Source organism: Thalassophryne amazonica, chromosome 6, assembly GCF_902500255.1.
Source record: "Thalassophryne amazonica chromosome 6, fThaAma1.1, whole genome shotgun sequence".
In the NCBI taxonomy this organism is placed as follows: Eukaryota; Metazoa; Chordata; class Actinopteri; order Batrachoidiformes; family Batrachoididae; genus Thalassophryne; species Thalassophryne amazonica.
The window spans coordinates 122,057,522-122,078,363 of record NC_047108.1 but is presented as its reverse complement, the minus strand read 5'-3'; the positions used below and the strand labels follow the sequence as shown (position 1 = coordinate 122,078,363).

The 20,842-nt window shown below is 44.3% G+C and overlaps 1 protein-coding gene across 1 annotated transcript in view; it reads right to left on the bottom strand.

The window, feature by feature from the left end:
* Window positions 1-20,842, bottom strand: part of ctnnbl1 (catenin, beta like 1) — a 193,300-nt gene that overhangs the window by 168,378 nt on the left and 4,080 nt on the right. The window contains exons 3-5 of the mRNA XM_034173303.1: window positions 16,471-16,577; window positions 9,719-9,858; window positions 399-496 (exon numbers count right to left, since the gene is read on the bottom strand). Coding sequence (XP_034029194.1) covers window positions 399-496; window positions 9,719-9,858; window positions 16,471-16,577 — 345 coding nt within the window. The remainder of the gene's footprint in view (window positions 1-398; window positions 497-9,718; window positions 9,859-16,470; window positions 16,578-20,842) is intronic.

Sequence of the window (20,842 nt, the reverse complement as noted above, 5' to 3'; positions counted from 1 at the left end):
CAAACTCATGCCTAAACGTGCACCAACATGGCATTATCATGATGCCATCATGGCACTACGTGGCTTAGTGTGGCTGATGCGAGCCATTCGAGGCTCTAATGACAGGTCAGTCACGGCTCACTAGAGGCTGCTACGTGGCACATACAGAGAGGCACACAGAGGGACCTTCATAGCGGATGAAAACATGGGTCATTCTTTGAATAATTGCTGACACAACCATGCGTGGATCCTTCTTCATCCTTCATTATTCGGTGGGACCCAGGCTTTAGTTACAAGTGGTCAAGTGCAGGAAAATCTGAGCTTCCCTTTAAAATGGTTAAAGCTGGTCAAACGTGCTTTTGCCACTTAGCAGCCTTTAAATAGAGAAAAACTCAAAATGCAATAAACCATAAACTCACCAGTGAATCGATGAGTACCTCAGCACCCTCCTCACTCTCGTGGAGTGTGTCGATATCAGTCAGCTCCTGCAGCAGGTCCACCACTCCTATGGAAATATGTATCTCTGGCTAAGGACAGTAACCATCTTTCAGCCTCTGTTCTCATTTATGCAGATATGCTTCCTGGAAAGCCACAGTTTATACCAGGGAAAAACTGGTGTGAAACAATCAGGTGCCCACAAATGTGACGCAGGGCATGGTTTGATGACATAATGTACCCGTCAAGTGTGTGATTGGATGATGTAACACACCAAGCTTGTATAATGCAACTTGTGCAAAACAACCACTGTGCAAAAACCTCCCAGTGATGTCCCAGCATGTACAGAAGAAACATTATGGGCCCCTTCAAAACAAAAGGGATTACCAAAGTATGTGAAAGATCAATGTTGGGGAAAAAAAAATCACTTTAAAAAATTCTGAAAACACAGCCATGGTTAAAACAAGACACACTTGCACTGTGAAGGGGAAATAAACTGAGATTTTGGTCTCCAAACATTTTGACTCAGTGTTGAGCACCTGCAGCTGGAGAAAGCCAAGGAGGCACCCACATATCACCAGATCATGGTGATATGTGGTAACAGATCATAGTTACTTATGGGCGGCAGGGATGAACCGGTTGTGCATCTAGCTGTTTGCCATCCAAGACACAGTGCCATTCTCTACTGTGGTGGATGTGATGACATGTAGCACCAGTGCGTGCTCCCAGCCCTGAATTGACCTGTCTTATACACACAATATGGGCAAGAAAATAAAATATATAATGCAATGCTAAAATACCCTCAGCCGTATGAGCATGTACCTTTTAACGGCACCTGCAGGAGGGTGTGTGTGCGCATACATGAGTTTTGGAAAAGACCGGAGGCTACCTTTGACTGTGTGTGATGCACATGCACGCTGATGCCCGTGAGATATCTTGTAAATCAATACAAGGGTGTTATCAGGTTGCAAAAACAGCATTTTCAGTTTCAGAAGTGTTAATTGCTCACTGGCTTTTACATAATATATGAGAAAAAATTATGTAAAATTATAGATTTTTACATAATATATGAGAAACATATATTATGTACTCCCCCTCTAGCTGCTACCTTATCATCAAGTCAAGTCAACTTTATTGTCATTTCTACAATACATCACAGACATATTGAGAACTGAAATACCTGATCTCTGGACTCCCTGACCTCACAAAAGAAGGTATTTAAGAAATATAATAAAGTATAAATATCAAGTGTAGAGATCTTAAAAAAAAAAAAAAAAAAAAAAAAAAAAGTTGTAATAGTGTAATTGTAACAAAATTATACAAAAGGTAAATCTTGTAGTGCAAAGTGGCAGGACAACATTCAGCAGTAATGGATATGTGCAAATTCCATGACCAGAGCAAGAATATATACAGTTGTTGATCATTGTGCAGAGAGTATTGTATGTATAAAGTGCAATATCTTCACAGCAGCTTAGGTTAGGGAGGTTAGGGAATTGGCGGGAGTGGAAAGTGAAACAGTCCAGTTTGTGTTTATGTGTGAGTGGAGGGCAGCAGGGGGAAAGGGGGCAAAGCAGGGAGGGAGTTGAGTGTCCTGACAGCCTGGTGGAAAAAGCTGTCTCTCAGCCGGCTGGTCTTGGCCTGGAGACTGCGCAGTCTCCTCCCCGACGGCAGCAGGCTGAAGAGACTACGTAATGGATGAGTGGGGTCACTTACGATCCTAGTGGCTTTCCGGGTGAGGCGGGTGTTGTACAGTTCTTGGAGGGGTGGGAGAGAGGTGCCCGTGATCTTCTCCGCTGCTCTCACGATGCGTTGAAGGGACCTACGACAAGTCGCTGTGCAGGCGCCGTACCACACCGTGATGCAGCATGACAGGACACTCTCGATCGTACCCCTGTAGAACATGCACATGATGTGCGGTGTTGCGCCGACTCTTCGAAGTTTGCGGAGAAAGTAGAGGCGTTGATGAGCCCTCTTGGCCAGTGATGCGGTGTTAGTGGTCCAGGAGAGATTTTCCGACACATGCACACCCAGGAACTTGGTGCTGCTCACCCTCTCCACAGCAGCACCATCGATGGTCAGAGGGGAGTGTTGGGTGTGCACTCTCCTGAAGTCCACAACAATCTCCTTCGTCTTCTCCACATTCAAAAGGAGATTGTTGTTCTCGCACCACATGGTCAGCCGGCTGATCTCGCTCCTGTAGTGGGTCTCGTCGTTGTTCCTGTTGAGACCCACCACGGTTGTGTCATCCGCAAACTTGACGATGAGGTTTGAGCTGTGAAGTGGTGTGCAGTCGTGGGTCAGTAATGTGAAGAGGAGGGGGCTCAGCACACATCCCTGGGGGGCCCCCGTGTTCAGAGTGATGGTGTGGGATGTGTTGCTGCCGACCCGCACTGCCTGAGGTCTCCCGGTAAGGAAGTCCAGCAGCCAGTTGCACAGTGAGGTGTTCAGACCCAGTTGGTCGAGTTTGATGACCAGCTGCTGAGGGATGATGGTGTTGAATGCTGAACTGAAATCAATGAACAGCATCCTAACATATGAGTCTTTATTGTCCAAGTGTGTGAGGACTGGATGGAGGACAGCACTGATGGCATCCTCTGTTGAGCGGTTGGACCGGTATGCAAACTGGAAGGGGTCTAGGGAGGGGGGGAGTGCAGACTTGATGTGTTTCATGACTAACCGTTCGAAGCACTTCATGATGATGGGGGTGAGTGCGACAGGACGGTAGTCGTTGAAGCTGGATGGTGTGGACTTCTTCGGCACCGGGATGATGATGGTGGCTTTGAGGCACGTGGGAACGACCGACTGGCGCAACGAGGTGTTAAAGATGTCCGAAAAGACATCTGCGAGTTCCCCCGCGCAATCCCTCAGTACGCGGCCAGCAATGCTGTCAGGACCAGATGCTTTCCGGGCATTGATCCTGCTGAATGTTCTCCTCACACTGTCTGCAGTCAGTGTGATCACCTGGTCACCCGGGGGGGGGGGGGGGGGGGGGGGGGGGACTTGTGCGCTGGTGTGGTGTTAAGGGCCTCAAAGCGGGCGAAGAAGTTATTAAGGTCATTCAGCAGGGAAGTGGAGTTGCCGCAGGTCTGTGGCGGTGGCTTGCAGTCGGTCAAAGACTGCAGTCCTTGCCACATGCTGCGTGCGTCCCTGCTGTCGCTGAAGCGGTGGGCTATTCTCCTGAAGTACTCCTTCGCCATCCTGATGCCGCGTGACAGGTTGGCTCTAGCTGTCCTCAGGCCAACTTGATCTCTCGCTTTGAAGGCCGCATTCCGGGCCTTCAAAAGCCTGTAGACTTCACCTGTCAGCCACGGCTTCTGGTTGGCTCGAATGGTGATGGTCTTTAAGACTGTTACATCGTCCACACATTTGGAGATGTACGCTGTAACCGAGTCTGTGTACTCCTGGAGGTCGATGGTGGTGGAGTTGTGTAAGGCAGCTTGCCTGAACACCGCCCAGTCTGTGGTGTTGAAGCAATCCTGGAGTGCCTCTACAGCTCCCTCTGGCCACACTCTGACCTGCTTCCGAACTGGTTTAACTACTTTCACCCGTGGTCTGTAAGCAGGCAGCAGCATGATGGTGATGTGGTCAGAGGCGCCAAGGTGGGGAAGGGGGAAAGCTTTGTAGGCTCCTCTCTGGAAGGTGTAAACATGGTCCAGAGTGTTGTTGCCCCGAGTTGGAAAGTCTATACTCAACAAAAATATAAACGCAACACTTTTGGTTTTGCTCCCATTTTGTATGAGATGAACTCAAAGATCTAAAACTTTTTCCACATACACAATATCACCATTTCCCTCAAATACTGTTCACAAACCAGTCTAAATCTGTGATAGTGAGTACTTCTCCTTTGCTGAGATAATCCATCCCACCTCACAGGTGTGCCATATCAAGATGCTGATTAGACACCATGATTAGTGCACAGGTGTGCCTTAGACTGCCCACAATAAAAGGCCACTCTGAAAGGTGCAGCTTTGTTTTATTGGGGGGGGATACCAGTCAGTATCTGGTGTGACCACCATTTGCCTCATGCAGTGCAACATATCTCCTTCGCATCATCTGTGAAGAGAACACCTCTCCAACGTGCTAAACGCCAGCGAATGTGAGCATTTGCCCACTCAAGTCGGTTACGACGACGAACTGGAGTCAGGTCGAGACCCCGATGAGGACGACGAGCATGCAGATGAGCTTCCCTGAGACGGTTTCTGACAGTTTGTGCAGAAATTCTTTGATTATGCAAACCGATTGTTTCAGCAGCTGTCCGAGTGGCTGGTCTCAGACGATCTTGGAGGTGAACATGCTGGATGTGGAGGTCCTGGGCTGGTGTGGTTACACGTGGTCTGCGGTTGTGAGGCTGGTTGGATGTACTGCCAAATTCTCTGAAACGCCTTTGGAGACGGCTTATGGTAGAGAAATGAACATTCAATACACGAGCAACAGCTCTGGTTGACATTCCTGCTGTCAGCATGCCAATTGCACGCTCCCTCAAATCTTGCGACATCTGTGGCATTGTGCTGTGTGATAAAGCTGCACCTTTCAGAGTGGCCTTTTATTGTGGGCAGTCTAAGGCACACCTGTGCACTAATCATGGTGTCTAATCAGCATCTTGGTATAGCACACCTGTGAGGTGGGATGGATTATCTCAGCAAAGGAGAAGTGCTCACTATCACAGATTTAGACTGGTTTGTGAACAATATTTGAGAGAAATGGTGATATTGTGTATGTGGAAAAAGTTTTAGATCTTTGAGTTCATCTCATACAAAATAGGAGCAAAACCAAAAGTGTTGCGTTTATATTTTTGTTGAGTGTAGTTTGGGAAACACTGTCTTGGAGTTAGCCTGATTGAAATCCCCAGCCAAGATGAGGAGGGCATCTGGGTGGGCTGTCTGCTGCTCACTAATGTGGTGGTGCAGTTCGTTCAGTGCCTCCTTCCTGGTGTTATTGTTGGAGCTAGGGGGAATGTACACCGCAGCTATCATTACAGCACTGAATTCCCTCGGTAGGTAGAATGGCCGACACTTCACGATCATAAGCTCCACAAGCGGCAAGCAGAGTTTAGTAACCACCGCAGCGTCCCGACACCAAGCGTCATTGATGTAAACACAGAGCCCCCCCCCTCGCGTTTTACCTCCTTCGATGAGGGCTCTGTCCGCCCGGTAACAAATTAGCCGCTCGAGCTGAATGGCGTGGTCCACTACGTTGTTGTTAAGCCAAGTTTCCGTGAACACAAAAACACAACAGTCTCTCACACTCCTCTGGGTATTCCTCAGGAGCAGTATGTGGTCCCGTTTGTTGTCCAGGGAGCGAACGTTAGCCAGCACGATGGTGGGGATCGCTGGCTTATGTGTGCTAGCTGCTAACCTCGCTCGGATGCCTCCGTGCTTCCCCCTCTTCTGTTTCCTCTCACGCCGCTTGTGGCGCCTCCACTCTGGGCGAGGTGTAGGGGTGGGGGTCGGTGGTAGTCTGGGCCTCCGTAGCAGACCATAGCTCCATAGCGTTCCCGTGACCGCTGGGTGTAGATTGGAGATAAATGACGAGTTCCTGAGTAGAAACTCACGGCTGTATGTATGCCTCAGATGGTGTGAGACACGACCCAGTGAAGATGACGACGAAGACAAACAAAAACAAGGAAAAACTCCTGTGGTCTCGGGAGAGAGAGAAGCCGCAGCATATGCACGCGCCGCCATGAATCAAAAAAAAAAAAAAAAAAAATGGTGGGGGAGTTTGCGTACCCGGATGATCCAAGGAACTATGTTGTCGGGGGCTTTGTGCCCCTTGTAGGGTCTCCCAAGGCAAACAGGTCCTAGGTGACGGGTCAGACTAAGGGCAGTTCAGAACCTCCATGACCAGTAAAAAAAAAAATCAAGGACCGAGAAGTCGCCCACTTTGGTGGAGCCGGGGCCCCACACTGGAGCCAGGCCTGGGGTTGGGGCTCACGCGCGAGCGCCTGGTGGTCGGGCCTTAGCCCATGGGGCCCGGCCGGGCTCAGCCCGAAAGAGCGACGTGAGCCAGCCCTCCTGTGGGTTCACCACCTGCAGAGGGGGCCATGGGGGTTGGGTGCAGAGAGGATTGGGTGGAGGTCGAGGGCGGGTGGCCTGGCGGCATGGTCCATGCTCACAGCCCCTGGCTGTTGGGACATGGAATGTCACCTCGCTGGGGGGGAAGGAGCCTGAGCTTTTGCAGGAGGTTGAGAGATACTGACTAGAGATAGTCGGGCTCACCTCCACCCACAGCTTGGGCTCTGGTACCCAACTCCTGGAGAGGGGCTGGATGCTTCGTTTTTCTGGCATTGCCCACGGGGAGAGGCGGAGAGTTGGGGTCGCATTGCTTGTTGCTCCCCATCTCAGTCGCCATGTGTCGGAGTTCACTCCAGTGAACGAGAGGGTTGCGTCCCTACGCCTTTGGGTCTGGGACAGGTCTCTCACCGTTGTCTCGGCCTACGGGCCGAGCAGCAGTGCAGAGTACCCGACCTTCCTGGAGTCCCTGGGAGGGGTACTAGATAGCACTCCGACTGGGGACTCCATTGTTCTCCTGGGGGATTTCAACGCACATGTGGGCGGCGACAGTGAGACCTGGAGGGGGGTGATCGGGAAGCACGGCCTCCCCGATCTGAACCCGAGTGGTGTTCAGTTGTTGGACTTCTGTGCAAGTCACAGTTTGTCCATCACGAACACCATGTTCGAGCACAAGGGTGTCCATAAGTGCACGTGGCACCAGGACACCCTGAGCCGGAGGTCGATGATCAACTTTGTAGTCATATCATCTGACCTTCGGCCATGTGTCTCAGACACTCAAGTGAAGAGAGGGGCAGAGCTGTCGACCGATCACCACCTGGTGGAGAGTTGGATCCGCTGGGAAGGGAGGAAGCCGGTCAGACCTGGCAGGCCCAAATGTATCGTGAGGGTCTGCTGGGAACGACTGGCGGAACCCTCTGTCAGCGAGGTCCGGGGGAGGTTGGAGACATGGAGTCTGAGTGGACCATGTTCTCCACCTCCATTGTCGATGCGGCCGCTCATAGCTGTGGTCGCAAGGTCTATGGTGCCTGTTGCGGCGGCAATCCCCGAACCCAGTGGTGGATGCCAGAAGTAAGGGATGCCATCAAGCTGAAGGAGTCCTACTTATCTTTGTTGGTAGGTGGGACCCCAGAGGCAGCTGACAAGTACCGGCAGGCCAAGCGTGCCACAGCCCATACAGTCGCAGAGGCAAAAACTCGGGTCTGGGAGGAGTTCGGGGAGGCCATGGAGGAGGACCATCAGTCTGCCTCGAAGAGATTCTGGCAAACCGTCTGACGCCTCAGGAGGTGGAAGCAGCTCTCCACGGTGCGGGTGGGGAGCTGTTAAACCTGACTGGGGATGTTGTCGGGCAGTGGAAGGAATACTTCGAGGATCTCCTCAATCCCATCGTCACGTCTTCCAAAGAGGAAGCGGAGACTGGGGACTCAGAGGCGGACTCATCCATTACCAGGCCGAAGTCACCGAGGTGGTTAGAAAGCTCCTCGGTGGCAAGGCTCCTGGGGTGGATGAAATCCGTCCTGAGTACCTTAAGTCTCTGGATGTTGTGGGACTGTCTTGGCTGACACGCCTCTGCAACATCGCGTGGCGATCAGGGACAGTGCCTCTGGATTGGCAGACCGGGGTGGTGGTCCCTCTGTTTAAGAAGGGGGACCGGAGGGTGTGTTCCAACTATAGGGGGATCACACACCTCAGCCTCCCTGATAAGGTCTATTCCAGAGTACTGGAGAGGAGAATTCCAATGGTCGAACCTCGGATTCAGGAGGAGCAGTGTGGTTTTCGTCCTGGTCGCGGCACACTGGACCAGCTCTACACCCTCCATCGGGTGCTCGAGGGTTCATGGGAGTTCGCCCAACCAGTCTACATGTGATTTGTGGATCTGGAGAAGGCGTTTGACCGTGTCCCTCGGGGCACCCTGTGGGGGGTGCTCCCGGACTACGGGGTCCGGGGTCCTTTGCTAAGGGCTATCCGGTCCCTGTACGACCGCAGCAGGAGCTTGGTTCGCATTGCCAGTAGTAAGTCAAACCTGTTTCCAGTGCACGTTGGCCTCCGTCAGGGCTACCCTTTGTCACCGGTTCTGTTCATTATTTTTATGGACAGAATTTCTAGGCGCAGCCAGGGTGTAGAGGGGGTCTGGTTTGGGAACCACAGAATCTCATCTCTGCTGTTTGCGGACAATGTGGTTCTGTTGGCTTCGTCAGATCAGGACCTTCAGCGTGCACTGGGGCGGTTTGCAGCCGAGTATGAAGCGTCCGGGATGAAAATCAGCACCTCCAAATCCGAGGCCATGGTTCTCGACCGGGAAAAGGTGCTTTGCCCTCGTCAGGTCGGTGGAGTGTCCTTGCCTCAAGTGGAGGAGTTTAAGTATCTCGGGGTCTTGTTCATGAGTGAGGGACGGATGGAGCGCGAGATCGATAAACGGATCGGTGCAGCATCTGCAGTGATGTGGTCGCTGTATCGGACCATCATGGTGAAGAGAGAGCTGGTCATGAGATTTGGCTCATGACCGAAAGAACGAGATCGCGAGTACAAGCGGCCGAGATGAGTTTCCTCCGCAGCGTGGCTGGGCGCTCCCTTAGAGATAGGGTGAGAAGCTCGGTCACTCGGGAGGAGCTCGGAGTCAAGCCGCTGCTCCGCCACATCGAAAGGAGTCAGTTGAAGTGGCTCGGGCATCTTTTCCGGATGCCTCCTGGACGCCTCGCTGGAGAGGTGTTCCGGGCACGTCCCATTGGGAGGAGGCCCCGGGGAAGACCCAGGACACGCTGGAGGGACTACATCTCTCGGCTGGCTTGGGAACGCCTTGGGGTTCCCCCGGAGGAGCTGGGGGAGGTGTGTGTGGATCGAGAGGTCTGGGCGGCTTTGCTTGAGCTGGTGCCCCCGCGACCCGACTCCGGATAAAGCGGAAGAAAATGGATGGATGGATGGATATATTATGTAAAAGCCGGTGCCTCTCTACTCTGACCTTCTCTCTCCCACCCCCCAAAAAATTTTGTTTTGCATGATTCATAGCATAAAAATAAGAAACAGAATGTGGCCTTCTGACCTCTTAAAATAGGTCAAGGTTAGCCATCTTTGAACCTGTCCAAGATCTGTGCCCCAAGAATGTTCCCTGTGAATTTAAAAACCCTGGCAGAAATAGGACCGGACTTATGCTGAGCACAGACAGACAGATAAAAGGACAGACAGACAGATGGATGCACGCACGCAAAGCCTTTGCAATACCCGATGGCCATATTTTGATGGCCTCTGAAAATAAAAAAATTTAAAAAAATTGAGTGAATTCTTAACTGAAAGGATATCAGTATTTTCATGACTGAGGAGGCCAAGCAAAGAGTGGATGGCATTAAGCTCCACCAGAAGGTGGTAGAGGTCTGGCATTGTGGCAACAACATGCATTTCTTGAATAATGTCATTGAGATCCAACTCCGACTCCATGAACCTGCAGCAAGACACAATAAAGTTAGATTTTAAAAAAAGTTAAAACTATGTCTGCCTCACAGATGCATTTTTATTTAGTTATTTTTCCCTACATTTGTGTAATGCACCTTATTTAACAGCATCACAGCTTTCTTTTACCGTTACATACAGAAGATGGGGGTGACATATCCCAGTCACCATATTCAAATGCTGGGAAACCATACAAACCTTCGCACTTTATTTCATGACAAACTGAACTTCAACTTTACCATTATTATCATCATTACATTAGTGTATAATAAACTGGCTGAAATGATCAAAACAGTCTTCCTCTATGCCTCTCAATCTCAAACAGCACTTCAAAGCACGGGGGGGACTAAAGTTTACATTTCATTTACATTTGCAGCAATACATCGGAGACAAAAATGATGCAACTGAGAAATTAAAACTGATCTTTGCGGTAGGTACTTTTTTCAACAATGTACTAGTTTGTTGTTTAAATCCACACAGAATGTGTTATTGACACCAACTAAAATGTGAAAATCTGCTCATAATATCATTGATAAGATACTGGGAAAACTCACAAAGGTTCCAAACCTCAGGTTGCACCCAGTGAGCAGTTGAGCATCTTACATGGCAGCACATTGACACTGGTGTGTGTGTGTGAGAGAGAGTGAGAGTGAGTGAGAGAGACCATTTCAAGTGATTTGATTATCTGCATCAGATGGAAAACTACCAGAGAAATGCAGACTATTTAATATGCATGTTGACTGGTGTGCATTAAAAAATGCTCTCTAATAAATTCTAGCAGTAAATGTTTTGACATACTAAATATTTGTGTACTACAGTGTTTTTATTTTAAAAAATAATTTGCAGTATTAATAATAACAGTTAATTTGCAATTATGTTGCTGTTCCTCTAACCGTGTTAGCCAAACAGATTTGTCAATTTTATTTTAAAAGCAATTAATACTAATTATTAGCCATTGTTATTCTCATCATTAATAATAATAATAATAATAAGTGCCATGAAACTGATTTTTTTTTCCCCTCGCAAATTAGTTACCGTATGTCACATTGGTCCAAAAATGCCTCTTTAACAAAAAAAAAAAAAAGACATATATAAGTCGCACTAGAGTATGTCACATTTATCACTGTGGATTAAATCACTGTACTATTCATTTATAAGGCACAGGGGCACAGCTAACAAGCTAATTAATATCACTATAAGGGCACAAAGTATGAGTGAACTGCTTCTTTCAAACACTGAACAGACAATCATATGTGAGGTGAACGTACAATGTCATTTAAACTCCTTTTTAGCACATTAAAAGAAGAAATTACGGTAATTTTCATCTTCTTGTTAAAGAGCGGATCTTATCCAAATAAGGTTTCTTCCAAACAGAATAAATAAATAAATAAATCCAAAGTCATTCAAAAGTGTGGTCTTCCAGTAAAAAGCATGTTACGGTATTTCTTTGCAACAAAGAATGTTAGGCATCCTGAATGTTACGCATATTGGGACAGATCTGGCACTACACTGGAAGTTTGGGACAAAGACCTTCAGGCTGGGGTGTAAAAAATGAGGTGGACTTCATAGATAATTGGCAAAGCTTCTGGGGAAAACCTGGTCTTGTTAGGAGAGACGGCATCCATCCCACTTTGGATGGAGCAGCTCTCATTTCTAGAAATCTGGCCAATTTTCTTAAATCCTCCAAACCGTGACTATCCAGGGTTAGGACCAGGAAGCAGAGTTGTAGTCTTACACACCTCTCTGCAGCTTCTCTCCCCCTGCCATCCCCTCATTACCCCATCCTGGTAGAGACGGTGCCTGCTCCCAGACCACCAACAACCAGTAAAAGTCTATTTAAGCATAAAAATTCAAAAAGAAAAAATATAGCACCTTCAACTGCACCACAGACTAAAACAGTTAAATGTGGTCTATTAAACATTAGGTCTCTCTCTTCTAAGTCCCTGTTAGTAAATGATATAATAATTGATCAACATATTGATTTATTCTGCCTTACAGAAACCTGGTTACAGCAGGATGAATATGTTAGTTTAAATGATTCAACACCCCCGAGTCACACTAACTGCCAGAACGCTCGTAGCACGGGCCGAAGAGGAGGATTAGCAGAAATCTTCCATTCCAGCTTATTAATTAATCAAAAACCCAGACAAAGCTTTAATTCATTTGAAAGCTTGACTCTTAGTCTTGTCCATCCAAATTGGAAGTCCACAAAACCAGTTTTATTTGTTATTATCTATTGTCCACCTGGTCGTTACTGTGAGTTTCTCTGAATTTTCAGACCTTTTGTCTGACTTAGTGCTTCGCTCAGATAAGATAATTATAGTGGGCGATTTTAACATCCACACAGATGCTGAGAATGACAGCCTCAACACTGCATATAATCTATTATTAGACTTAATTGGCTTTGCTCAAAATGTAAATGAGTCCACCCACCACTTTAATCATATCTTAGATCTTGTTCTGACTTATGGTATGGAAATTGAAGACTTAACAGTATTCCCTGAAAACTCCCTTCTGTCTGATCATTTCTTAACATTTACATTTACTCTGATGGACTACCCAGCAATGGGGAATAAGTTTCATTACACTAGAAGTCTTTCAGAAAGCGCTGTAACTAGGTTTAAGGATATGATTCCTTCTTTATGTTCTCTAATGCCATATACCAACACAGTGCAGAGTAGCTACCTAAACTCTGTAAGTGAGATAGAGTATCTCGTCAATAGTTTTACATCCTCATTGAAGACAACTTTGGATGCTGTAGCTCCTCTGAAAAAGAGAGCTTTAAATCAGAAGTGCCTGACTCCGTGGTATAACTCACAAACTCGCAGCTTAAAGCAAATAACTCGTAAGTTGGAGAGGAAACGGCGTCTCACTAATTTAGAAGTTCTTCACTTAGCCTGGAAAAAGAGTTTGTTGCTCTATAAAAAAGCCCTCCGTAAAGCTAGGACATCTTACTACTCATCACTAATTGAAGAAAATAAGAACAACCCTAGGTTTCTTTTCAGCACTGTAGCCAGGCTGACAAAGAGTCAGAGCTCTATTGAGCCGAGTATTCCTTTAACTTTAACTAGTAATGACTTCATGACTTTCTCTGCTAATAAAATTTTAACTATTAGAGAAAAAATTACTCAACCATCCCAAAGACGTATCGTTATCTTTGGCTGCTTTCAGTGATGCCGGTATTTGGTTAGACTCTTTCTCTCCGATTGAGTTATTTTCATTAGTTACTTCCTCCAAACCATCAACATGTCTATTAGACCCCATTCCTACCAGGCTGCTCAAGGAAGCCCTACCATTAATTAATGCTTCGATCTTAAATATGATCAATCTATCTTTATTAGTTGGCTATGTACCACAGGCTTTTAAGGTGGCAGTAATTAAACCATTACTTAAAAAGCCATCACTTGACCCAGCTATCTTAGCTAATTATAGGCCAATCTCCAACCTTCCTTTTCTCTCAAAAATTCTTGAAAGGGTAGTTGTAAAACAGCTAACTGATCATCTGCAGAGGAATGGTCTATTTGAAGAGTTTCAGTCAGGTTTTAGAATCCATCATAGTACAGAAACAGCATTAGTGAAGGTTACAATGATCTTCTTATGGCCTCAGACAGTGGACTCATCTCTGTGCTTGTTCTGTTAGACCTCAGTGCTGCTTTTGATACTGTTGACCATAAAATTTTATTACAGAGATTAGAGCATGCCATAGGTATTAAAGGCACTGCGCTGCGGTGGTTTGAATCATTTATCTAATAGATTACAATTTGTTCATGTAAATGGGGAATCTTCTTCACAGACTAAGGTTAATTATGGAGTTCCAAAAGGTTCTGTGCTAGGACCAATTTTATTCACTTTATACATGCTTCCCTTAGGCAGTATTATTAGACGGCATTGCTTAAATTTTCATTGTTACGCAGATGATACCCAGCTTTATCTATCCATGAAGCCAGAGGACACACACCAATTAGCTAAACTGCAGGATTGTCTTACAGACATAAAGACATGGATGACCTATAATTTCCTGCTTTTAAACTCAGATAAAACTGAAGTTATTGTACTTGGCCCCACAAATCTTAGAAACATGGTGTCTAACCAGATCCTTACTCTGGATGGCATTACCCTGACCTCTAGTAATACTGTGAGAAATCTTGGAGTCATTTTTGATCAGGATATGTCATTCAATGCGCATATTAAACAAATATGTAGGATTGCTTTTTTGCATTTGCGCAATATCTCTAAAATTAGAAAGGTCTTGTCTCAGAGTGATGCTGAAAAACTAATTCATGCATTTATTTCCTCTAGGCTGGACTATTGTAATTCATTATTATCAGGTTGTCCTAAAAGTTCCCTGAAAAGCCTTCAGTTAATTCAAAATGCTGCAGCTAGAGTACTAACAGGGACTAGAAGGAGAGAGCATATCTCACCCATATTGGCCTCTCTTCATTGGCTTCATGTTAATTCTAGAATAGAATTTAAAATTCTTCTTCTTACTTATAAGGTTTTGAATAATCAGGTCCCATTTTATCTTAGGGACCTCATAGTATCATATCACCCCAATAGAGCGCTTCGCTCTCAGACTGCAGGCTTATTTGTAGTTCCTAGGGTTTGTAAGAGTAGAATGGGAGGCAGAGCCTTCAGCTTTCAGGCTCCTCTCCTGTGGAACCAGCTCCCAATTCAGATCAGGGAGATAGACACCCTCACTACTTTTAAGATTCGGCTTAAAACTTTCCTTTTTGCTAAAGCTTATAGTTAGGGCTGGATCGGGTGACCCTGAACCATCCCTTAGTTATGCTGCTATAGACGTAGACTGCTGGGGGGTTCCCATGATGCACTGAGTGTTTCTTTCTCTTTTTGCTCTGTATGCACCCCTCTGCATTTAATCATTAGTGATTGATCTCTGCTCCCCTCCACAGCATGTCTTTTTCCTGGTTCTCTCCCTCAGCCCCAACCAGTCGCAGCAGAAGACTGCCCCTCACTGAGCCTGGTTCTGCTGGAGGTTTCTTCCTGTTAAAAGGTAGTTTTTCCTTCCCACTGTTGCCAAGTGCTTGCTCACAGGGGGTCGTTTTGACCGTTGGGGTTTTTACGTAATTATTGTATGGCCTTGCCTTACAATATAAAGCGCCTTGGGGCAATTGTTTGTTGTGATTTGGCGCTATATGAATAAAACTGATTTGATTTGATTTAAACTGAAGCTGAGATCACGCTGTGGCTGGGGGAGCAATGGCCCCATCACCTCCCCCTCTCCTGCTGACTGAAGGCACAGACCAGTAGCCCCAGTTTGCAGGTGGTTTCTCCCTCTGGACAGGCACAGGGCTCTTTGTGTGGATCTTCCCAGCTACGGACCCACTGGGACCCCGTTTTGTGATCAAAGGTCAGACTGTTTTACTTGAGACTCTTTCCAGAGCAGAGTCAGCTGTTTGGGACTTTTCCTCTTTCTTGTTTAAGGGTGGATTATCAGTGTGAGTTTTTCAGCCCAACACTGACCTCTTGTAGATTACTTTTCGATGTGGAATGTTTCTCAAAGTGAGAAAGCGGGCCAACGCACATACAGTAAGTCAAGTTTTGAATCAGCAGACAGCAACATTTATCTGTTTACTGTTTATGTTGTTACTCTGCTGTGGAAATGAACATTGGTTTCTTTGTGCCGTAACAATTGTACACACACAGACATGACCGTTTGTTCGTTTGTGCACACACACAGACGTGAACATCTGTTCCTCTGCATTGTTATGGCGCAGTACTTTGTGTCAGACAGCATTCTTTCCTGTTTGATCAAGATATTTATTCATATTTATTCCTTTGAAGTGAGCATGACTGCAAATTGTACTTTATCTGGAGCACGACATGAGTAAAAGCTCAAAATAGTAACACCATGACAACTGTTCATATAAAGAACCCTTTAAGTGTGACCTGACTAAGTTTTAAAACATGTGCTGAAAGTAATCAAGCCCTGATGGAAAGTTTTCATCACTCTTGTTTTTTTAAATAAAAAAAAGACAGTTTAACAGTGTGCTTCTCATTTTAACAGTAAAGAAAATTTGTGGTTGTGAATTGTAATTTTTTTGTATGTAAGTCACACTGGAGTGTAAGTCACAGTACCTCTCAAACTGTTGAAAAATGCATCATACTCCAGAAAATACAGTATATGGATTAATCAGTATTGAACATTTCACCATAAAAGCTATTTAAACGTGGGGATTTTTTTTATGCATGCAAATGGTTTGAGATGTGATCAGTTTTGTTCATTAGGTTTGGATCTACACTTGGTTGACTTCAATGAAGTCTCAGTAACATAAAATTCAACATCATTTTTAAAAAACAGTTAATCTTTTGTATGTCTTTGTTTAAGAAAAGATAAAACAAAGTTTAACCGTGACAAAGCAAAGATTAATTTGAATAAATTTTGGAAAAATAATGTGTTGAGTGAGTCTGGTTCAGAAAATTAAACCCCGAAATAGAAATATCAATTGGCACAGCAACTGTGCTTAATATTTGGAAGCATCTGAATTTTTAAAAAATGCAAACATTTGAAGGAACATTACAACAATACAATTAAATGAAATCATCAAATATAACAAAGAGAGTGAGTTATCATTAATGGGCTTACTTTTCTGGATTGTCTGGAAACTTAATCCTCAATTCCTGGTTTTTGTAAGACCTTTTCTCAAAGGTCAGGATCATTTTCTTCACTGAACTCTCATCCACTGGCTCAGCCTGTTTGATTAGTACAAAAGAGGGAACAAATTAAGAAAAGATGGCAAGAAGAAAACAAAACACGTGAAAGGTCTTTACTGAGAAAGACGCTGTAATAACAACAAATAGACAACAGGGTCACATAATTATGTCAGCAGGCTAAAAGCCAAATATTTATACAACCAGGGAAATGGAGCACAATTCCCTTCAAAGGAAATGCATCAAAACTTCTGATACTTTACATAATGACAGATTATGAAATTACATTCTGACTTTATGACATTACATTTTGTTGTATATTCACTGCTTTCTTTGCTTCACAGTTAAAATACTTCAGGACTTCAAGAGCAACTGGGGAACATTTATAATGACTCAAGAATGAACCAGACTGAATTTGAGCCCAATTTTAGAAATGCACTTTGTGCTATCAGTGTACCTCTAATTTAACTCCATGTGTCAAGTTTGAAAAGGGCACAAGTAACTTTTCTTTAACAGAGAGAAACAAAGCAAGTCCTATACAGGCTCTGAGACTCCTCAAGCCTGACAGAGATGAGACTAACCTAGCCTCAGCATCAGAGAAAACCTAGACATTAGACCCATAACAATCGGTGGAATTGATCATAAAATATCGCTCTATGCTGATGACAGCTATTTTTATATCAGATAAAATTATTAGACCTAATAAATAGTTTTGGAGCAGTGTCTGGGTATACCATAAATTTGCAGAAAAGTGAACTCATGATACTTACAGCAGACATGGATCCTTTATTTGTGGCTTCCACTCAATTTAAAATATCAGACTGTTAAATATTTAGGAATTATTGTTACAAAAAATCCAAACTCTCTCTTCAAACGTAATTTTGATGAAAGACTAAGTTCTTTAAAAGAGAACATATAAAAATGGAGAACATTACCTTTGTCACTGATTGGTCGGATAAATACGATCAAAATGGTCTCCTTGCCAAGATTCCTTTATTTATTTCACAACATTCCAGTATATATTTCAAAATCTTATTTTAAACTAATTGACTCTGTTATTATGCCTTTTACTTGGGGATACAAACAGAATATCAAAACATCTCCAACAACCCAAGGAATGTGGGGGTTTAGGCCTATCATGCTTCCAACATTATTACTGGGCCGCTAATATGACAGTGATGGTATACTGGCAGATGAATCATGATTTAGAGCCGTCGGATAATATTCCCTCGTGGTTATCCATAGAACATAATTTAGTTCAATCAATCAATCAATTTTATTTATATAGCGCCAAATCACAACAAACAGTTGCCCCAAGGCACTTTATACTGTAAGGCAAGGCCATACAATAATTACGTAAAAACCCCAACGGTCAAAACGACCCCCTGTGAGCAAGCACTTGGCGACAGTGGGAAGGAAAAACTCCCTTTTAACAGGAAGAAACCTCCAGCAGAACCAGGCTCAGGGAGGGGCAGTCTTCTGCTGGGACTGGTTGGGGCTGAGGGAGAGAACCAGGAAAAAGACATGCTGTGGAGGGGAGCAGAGATCAATCACTAATGATTAAATGCAGAGTGGTGCATACAGAGCAAAAAGAGAAAGAAACACTCAATGCATCATGGGAATCCCCCAGCAGTCTAAGTCTATAGCAGCATAACTAAGGGATGGTTCAGGGTCACCTGATCCAGCCCTAACTATAAGCTTTAGCAAAAAGGAAAGTTTTAAGCCTAATCTTAAAAGTAGAGAGGGTGTCTGTCTCCCTGATCTGAATTGGGAGCTGGTTCCACAGGAGAGGAGCCTTACAAACCCTAGGAACTACAAGTAAGCCTGCAGTCTGAGAGCGAAGCGCTCTATTGGGGTGATATGGTACTATGAGGTCCCTAAGATAAGATGGGACCTGATTATTCAAAACCTTATAAGTAAGAAGAAGAATTTTAAATTCTATTCTAGAATTAGCAGGAAGCCAATGAAGAGAGGCCAATATGGGTGAGATATGCTCTCTCCTTCTAGTCCCCGTTAGTACTCTAGCTGCAGCATTTTGAATTAACTGAAGGCTTTTCAGGGAACTTTTAGGACAACCGGATAATGAATTACAATAGTCCAGCCTAGAGGAAATAAACGCATGAATTAGTTTTTCAGCATCACTCAGACAAGACCTTTCTAATTTTAGAGATATTGCGTAAAAGCAATAAAGCAGTCCTACATATTTGTTTAATATGCGCTTTGAATGACATATCCTGATCAAAAATGACTCCAAGATTTCTCACAGTATTACTAGAGGTCAGGGTAATGCCATCCAGAGTAAGGATCTGGTTAGACACCATGTTTCTAAGATTTGTGGGGCCAAGTACAATAACTTCAGTTTTATCTGAGTTTAACAGCAGGAAATTAGAGGTCATCCATGTCTTTATGTCTGTAAGACAATCCTGCAGTTTAGCTAATTGGTGTGTGTCCTCTGGCTTCATGGATAGATAAAGCTGGGTATCATCTGCGTAACAATGAAAATTTAAGCAATGCCGTCTAATAATACTGCCTAAGGGAAGCATGTATAAAGTGAATAAAATTGGTCCTAGCACAGAACCTTGTGGAACTCCATAATTAACCTTAGTCTGTGAAGAAGATTCCCCATTTACATGAATAAATTGTAATCTATTAGATAAATATGATTCAAACCACCGCAGCGCAGTGCCTTTAATACCTATGGCATGCTCTAATCTCCGAAATAAAATTTTATGGTCAACAGTATCAAAAGCAGCCCTGAGGTCTAACAGAACAAGCACAGAGATGAGTCCACTGTCTGAGGTCATAAGAAGATCATTTGTAACCTTCACTAATGCTGTTTCTGTACTATGATGAATTCTAAAACCTGACTAAAACTCTTCAAATGGTCACTGACCATTCCTCTGCAGATGATCAGTTAGCTGTTTTACAACTACCCTTTCAAGAATTTTTGAGAGAAAAGGAAGGTTGGAGATTGGCCTATAATTACCTAAGATAGCTGGGTCAAGTGATGGCTTTTTAAGTAATGGTTTAATTACTGCCACCTTAAAAGCCTGTGGTATATAGCCAACTAATAAAGATAGATTGATCATATTTAAGATCGAAGCATTAATTAATGGTAGGGCTTCCTTGAGCAGCCTGGTAGGAATGGGGTCTAATAAACATGTTGATGGTTTGGATGAAGTAACTAATGAAAATAACTCAGACAGAACAATTGGAGAGAAAGAGTCTAACCAAATACCAGCATCACTGAAAGCAGCCAAAGATAACGATACGTCTTTGGGATGGTTATGAGTAATTTTTTCTCTAATAGTTAAAATTTTATTAGCAAAGAAAGTCATGAAGTCATTACTAGTTAAAGTTAATGGAATACTCAGCTCAACAGAGCTCTGACTCTTTGTCAGCCTGGCTACAGTGCTGAAAAGAAACCTGGGGTTGTTCTTATTTTCTTCAATTAGTGATGAGTAGAAAGATGTCCTAGCTTTACGGAGGGCTTTTTTTTATAGAGCAACAGACTCTTTTTCCAGGCTAAGTGAAGATCTTCTAAATTAGTGAGACGCCATTTCCTCTCCAACTTACGGGTTATCTGCTTTAAGCTACGGGTTTGTGAGTTATACCACGGAGTCAGGCACTTCTGATTTAAAGCTCTCTTTTTTAGAGGAGCTACAGCATCCAAAGTTGTCTTCAATGAGGATGTAAAACAATTGACGAGATACTCTATCTCACAGAGTTTAGGTAGCTACTCTGCACTGTGTTGGTATATGGAATTAGAGAACATAAAGAAGGAATCATATCCTTAAACCTAGTTACAGCGCTTTCTGAAAGACTTCTAGTGTAATGAAACTTATTCCCCACTGCTGGGTAGTCCATCAGAGTAAATGTAAATGTTATTAAGAAATGATCAGACAGAAGGGAGTTTTCAGGGAATACTGTTAAGTCTTCTATTTCCATACCATAAGTCAGAACAAGATCTAAGATATGATTAAAGTGGTGGGTGGACTCATTTACTTTTTGAGCAAAGCCAATAGAGTCTAATAATAGATTAAATGCAGTGTTGAGGCTGTCATTCTCAGCATCTGTGTGGATGTTAAAATCGCCCACTATAATTATCTTATCTGAGCTAAGCACTAAGTCAGACAAAAGGTCTGAAAATTCACAGAGAAACTCTCAGTAACGACCAGGTGGACGATAGATAATAACAAATAAAACTGGTTTTTGGGACTTCCAATTTGGATGGACAAGACTAAGAGTCAAGCTTTCAAATGAATTAAAGCTCTGTCTGGGTTTTTGATTAATTAATAAGCTGGAAT